The sequence below is a fragment of the Solanum tuberosum genome, unplaced genomic scaffold (genome assembly GCF_000226075.1).
Source record: "Solanum tuberosum cultivar DM 1-3 516 R44 unplaced genomic scaffold, SolTub_3.0 scf00248, whole genome shotgun sequence".
NCBI classification, from domain to species: Eukaryota; Viridiplantae; Streptophyta; class Magnoliopsida; order Solanales; family Solanaceae; genus Solanum; species Solanum tuberosum.
In genome coordinates, this window is record NW_006239172.1 from 502,927 (window position 1) to 509,202 (window position 6,276).

The 6,276-nt window shown below is 39.3% G+C and overlaps 1 protein-coding gene across 4 annotated transcripts in view; it reads right to left on the minus strand.

Moving 5' to 3' along the window:
* Window positions 1-2,914, minus strand: part of LOC102590561 (AF4/FMR2 family member 4) — a 20,240-nt gene extending 17,326 nt beyond the window's left edge. For all 4 annotated transcript variants that reach the window (XM_015313495.1, XM_015313496.1, XM_015313497.1 and 1 more), the window contains exon 1: window positions 2,313-2,914. In XM_015313495.1, coding sequence (XP_015168981.1) covers window positions 2,313-2,669 — 357 coding nt within the window. In that variant the 5' untranslated portion in view covers window positions 2,670-2,914. The remainder of the gene's footprint in view (window positions 1-2,312) is intronic.
* Window positions 2,915-6,276: the final 3,362 nt, after the last annotated feature.

A 6,276-nucleotide genomic window follows, 5' to 3' on the forward strand; every position in this document is an offset into this window, starting at 1 on the left:
ATTGGCTAGATGGAAATATGTATGGACAAGCCAAGCACCAACCAAGATCAAATGTTTTGTATGGTTGGTAGCTAAGAGGGCTTGTCTGACACAGGAGGTACTGCAGAGGAAAGGTGTACAACTAGTACCAAGGTGTTTTCTATGCAATGAGACAAATGAGACCAATAGCCATCTTTTTCTACACTGTAGAGTCACAGGTCAACTATGGTCTCTGTTTTTGAGGCTCACTGGTAACAGCTGGACGATGCCAGAACATACTGCTGACCTGTTGAGTTGCTGGATCAGGAGAGGAGGCAGTAAAAGCCAAAAAAAGTGGTGGAGAATTATTCCAGCTTGCATATGGTGGTCAGTATGGAAGGAAAGAAATGGAAGATGCTATGAGAACAAATCAAACTCCATACAGAAAGTCAAAGAAAATTGCATTGCTTATTTGTATTTTTGGTGTAAACAGGAATGTATAGAGGAGGTAGAGCAACTAGTAGATATGTTAGGATCTTTGTAATTAGCCTTCCTAGCCCCTCTATGTACGAAATTTTGGAGGTCACCAGCATAGCCTTAATGCTGAGGAATACAACATTACTAATTTCAAAAAAAAAAAAAATCTATTTTTTTTATGACAAGGAAAACCCCCAACGGTGCGCACAAGGTAAAACCCCCGCTCCTATGCAATAGCTCGCAAACCACATAAGAGAGGTAACCTGCTCTAGACAAGCCCGGTGCGACGAGCTCGACCCAGAAGGCAAACCCCTTGCTTTCGCCGGCAAGGAGTTTCAAACTTGAGACCTCCAACATGGAAGTCCCAAGCCCAAACCACTGGGTCACTCCGAAGGGTAATTAATCTATTATTTTTGAATGTTATTCTTTAATAATCCTTAATTTTTTATCTATAACCTTTTCACAAAAGATCTTCATTTTTACACGTAAGAGATCTTAAAAGGTCATTTTCTTTTATTCCTTAGTAAGTGGCCAAGAGATTTGATTTTTTTTTTTTGAAACTGGTAAGGTTGTATTCTTCAGCATTAAGGGCATGCTGGCCACCACCAAAAAGTGTCAATTACAAACTTCCTATCAAATCTACAATCTGGTCTGTATCTACTATACACAACTGTTTACACCAAAAAAGTAGAGATACTATACAATTCCATTTGACTTTGTGTATGGAATTGGATCTATTGTCGAAACATCTACTGTTCCTTTCCTTCCAAACTGACCACCATATACATGATGGTATTAACCTCCACCATCTCTTCTGGCTCTAAGGGCATGCTGGCCACCACCAAAAAGTGTCAATTACAAACTTCCTATCAAATCTACAATCTGGTCTGTATCTACTATACACAACTGTTTACACCAAAAAAGTAGAGATACTATACAATTCCATTTGACCTTGTGTATGGAATTGGATCTATTGTCGAAACATCTACTGTTCCTTTCCTTCCAAACTGACCACCATATACATGATTTGATTTTCTCATAAACGTTTCTCTAAAAAAAGAATAAAAGTATCAATAGTCAATTGAATTCCCACCTGATGACTGATGAGTCTTTGACTTTCTTTTACTTAACATTAAGGTTTTTAAATAAAACTTTAAAAAAATCTTCAACTTAGCCAAAATCGAAAGCAAAAATGCTCCACACGGAACTATTTTTTTTAGAACTTCGTTCTTTGTGTCTCCTTGTTATCGTTGGCAGAGGCCGGTGAAAGGTTAAAGTCTAAAAGTGGTTTCTTTTTAGGCTAAACTCTCCTCTCTTTCACACCTTTTGTTTTTTTGCTTCATCCATTCACTTCATATTAAATTAAATATGAATTCATTAGATCTAAATATTATGTATTTTGATTTAAAAGTTTGACACATCCATTCATTAAAAAAAGTCAATTACTGGCATTTGGCATTTAACTGGAGTTTATGCACCAAATGATAGAGTGGAGAGGGAGAGGGCATTCATCTAGTCTTCTATGAACTCAATTCTTGATACACTTGTCCATTGAATCAGCTGTTTTAGATGGCAACCGTGCCACCACACTTACCCCCATCTAACATTACTGGTTGTTTTTCTCTTCTCTCTCTCATACTAGTTACCCAAAAATATTCAAGTTTTCACTAGTTTTCCAAACTATCACCACTAGCACACAGGTTTTCTAGACAATAGTACAATAATGATATTTCAAATTTTATGCCCTGACAGTAAATGTTTACACAATCCCAACTTGAAGTCATACACAAAGGACCTTTAGGAAGCAGGGTAAGCAAAATAAAAAGGTGCAAATTCTTTCAAGAAAAAAGGGATTAAAATGAAACACAGTATATCACCTGATTTCCATGAGGAGAAGATTGGGGAATATGAGGCCGCGGGGGAAGAGGAGGTGGATACTGGGCCTGTTGTTGTATATGATGGTGTGGATAAGCTCCCTGAGGAGGTCCAGGAAATGGAGGAGGAGGGGGAGGGGGTGGACCCCACTGCTGCAGCAGAGGAGGAGGAGGAGGAGGGGGAGAATGCTGAGGGGGTGGGTGGTATTGGAATTGGTTCGAGTACCATGAACCAGGTGACGGGACCGGTGGTCGTTGAGAATGCGGGAGCTGATAGTGGGGATCCGCCATGGACGGCGGTGGTAACGGTGGTGGTGGTGGTGGTGGTCGATTGTACGGATGCTGATGTTGGAAGTCCATACCGTTTTAGGGTTTTGACAGTTGGGTTGAGGGTTTAAGACGCCGATTGTTGTTCAGGTGGCCGGCCGAGGAAGTTACCGGCGGTGGAGAAAGAGAAAATAGAAGTACTTGGTGGAGACGGGAGAAGCAGAAATGGTGGTTCTAGGTTGAAGAATAAGGTGGGGGTGGCAAACTGTTATGCAAGCCTACAGAAGGAGACCAGAGACTGCACCTTGTTGCATTTCTTTTGCAATATTGGCTCTTTCTATTTTAAGCTCCAATGCATTTTAACTTAGACGTTTTATGTGACATAATACATGTTACATAAGATAAGATGTTGCGTAGATGTGAATCGTCAAGTCAAGTAGGACGCATGGATCTATTTATTTAATTTTATATGGTTTAAGTAATTATTTGTGTACACTCTAAATTGGAAGGCATAAACGTAAGATAAGGCTAAGTTAAAAAATATGTTATATATTAAAGGGACAAGGGTCTGAAAAATACCTCAACTTTGGTCGGATTTGCTGTTGCGATACTAAACTTTCATAAGGACCTATTACCTCTCTAGACTATTTAATACCGTATTTTTTACCCCTGAACTATTTAATAGTATATTTTAAAGGTATATATGTGTCCACGTGGACACATTACTATTTATAATTTTGCATTATTTTTTATGTCCACGTGGGCAAATATATATGTTTAAAATACGGTATTAAATAGTCTAGGGAGGTAATAGGTCCTCATGAAAGTTTAGTATCGCAACAGCAAATCCGACCAAAGTTGGGGTATTTTTCAGACCCTTATCCCTATATTAAACATAATACATAAATATGTCATTTAACTTGGCTTGAGCTCATATTGATGCCCTTCAACTTTGGGTGTGCACAAGTAGACACTTAAACTTATATATAATTGAACAAATAGACACATGCATCCTACGTGGCATCCTACGTGGCAATATGAGTCCTACGTGGTGTCCTACATGTATTACGCAACGTACGTAGGACTCATGTGTCTACTTGTTCAACTTTATATAAGTTTAAGTGTCTACTTGTGCATACCCAGGGTTGGAGGGCATAAATGTGAAATTATGTCAAGTTAAAGGACATATTTATGTATTATGTCTTATATATTATGTCATTAGATTACGAGTCGGGTTGTAGTCTAGTGGTAAGTACTCATTCATCCTTAAACAGAGATCTCGAGTTTGAGTTTCCTTGGGTACGGAGTCGCATTTGTTAAGGAGTGCTTTAGCGTTTTGCCCCCAATGTGGGACAAATCCAGATTTAGTCAGGCTTCAATGTGCGTATCGGGCACCGGATGGAAAATCAAACTCAATGTGGAACTTCTCATTCGGATTTAGTCAAGCTCCAATGTGGGTACCGGACATCGAATGAAAAACTAAAAAAAAAATAAAAAAAAATACGAGCCTTATTATAGTGATATATTTTAGGTGATTTTAAGTTAGGATAGTTTTAAAATAATTTTAAAATGTTTGGATAAAAAACAAAACGTTTCTAAACATCCCTTTTGTTTGAAAATTATTTATGTCTCGTAATTTTGTTTTAAAAAATAAATTCTCTCTTCAATTTTGAATATTAGATGCTCTCCTTTTTATTTTAATTTAACTAGTTAAATGTACGCATTATGCACGTCAGTATTACACCTTGTTTGGATGATGTTACTATATTGTTAATCTAAATACAATGTTTATTTTGATTGTTATTTAAATTCGATTTTGCAGTATTTGTTTTTAACATTCTTTCCAATTTATTTTCACAGCACCTCAACTTTTGTGTTCTTATAATTTATACTAGTTACGATAGTCAGTATTGTGCATGGATCCAATAACATTAAATTTTATAGCAATAGGTTATATATATATCATATCATATATACATGATCTAAACAATATTGATACATTACATCAAAAGTAAAGACTTTGATCATACCAGTGACAACATCTGACGAATTCTCTTGCTCTTGGCGACTAGTGATAGCATACAGACGGTTTGCTCCTCTGCATGCCCCTGAAGTAGCTCATCTAGGTGCAGCCCTTCTTTGGTGGAGCTGCTGAAGAAGATTGGGCTCTATTGCCCCCATTACCATTACATTGCCTGTTCTTAGGGCACTCTCTCATGAACTGACCATTCTGACCACACTTGAAACAACCAGTGGAGCCATCGCGACACGTTCCTAAGTGGTTCCTACCACACTTAGCACATGCATGAGTCTCATTACCTCCTTGTGCCACACTACCTTGAGATTGTGCAGGTCTAGCTCTGAAATTCTACAAACTTTGATTCTTAAACTCACATTTGTTCCTTGGTGAAGATGCACTAGCAGATGATGGAGCAGGTCCATTTGGCTTTTTCTTAAAAGATGACCGGTTCGCATTACTCTTCTGCTACCTGGACTTATTACCTGTTGTCTTAGCTTTCTTGTTCCGGAACTCTTCTCTATCCCTTAACTTATCTTCCTCAACCTAATGCACATGGATCATCAGCCTTGCTATGTTTATGTCCCCTATCAACATTGCAGCCTTGCCCTCTTTGCTCGATAGACAAGACAACCCAGATACAAACAAATTCATCTTGCTCCTCATATCAACAACCATCTTCGGAGCATAACGGGATAGTTGTGTGAACTTGAGGCTATACTCATGCACACTCATGGATTCCTGCTTAAGAGTAAGGAATTACCTTACATTTGCCTCTCTCAGTTCGGGGGGGTAAGAAACACCCCAAGAAGGCCTCCTCGAACACAACCCAACTAACAATTGGTGCACCCTCAACTCTATTATTTTTCCATTGATCGTACCATACTCTAGCAACACCCTTCAGTTGGTATGCAACTAGTTCTACACGTTCAACATTTGTAACATGCATCACCTCAAATACCTTCTGCAACTCTTCCATAAAGTTCTTTGGATTTTCAGTGACACTGGAACCGGTGAAGTCTGGAGGATTCATCCTCAAGAACTCACGGATCCTGGAGCCACATCCTGTCGAACCCCTCTCTGTTGCCCGACTTGGTTGGTCACAACTTGACTCAACATTCGGATAGCTTTCGAAAACTCAGCATTAGTGACCTCTCATTGGGGTTGCACTTCTGATGCATTGGGTACCCTTTGATCCTGTGGATCAACATTCCTCCTAGAGGGATGATGAGTCCACAAATTGGACTCATTTAAGGCTATATTTTAATAGAAATTTATGTCCTGAAATGCTTATTTTATCTCAATATCTGATGAAAACCTTTAAGTTTCAGGTATTTGAAGTTTGAAGGAAAGCATGGACAGTACGTCGCAAAAGGACAAAAAGGCTGAAAGATGAAGAAATGAAGGCCTAAGGATCGCCGAGTCCACTTGGCGAGTTCCGAAGGGTCTTACTTCATCTTTTGTTCCAGTGTACTGAGCCCTGAAGGAAAGGATCAAGTCGGCGAAAAAAGGGAGCAGTCGGCGCATCGCCGAGAAGTTCCGCGAAACAGTACCATATCGCCTAACGACCCAGAGCATGATGATGCTGAAGGTTGGTGCAAGACGGCGGTGAACTACACCAAAAAGCGAATTGCCGAGTTGATCGGCGATTCCGACTAACGACGCCGAATGATCCGCTGCAGC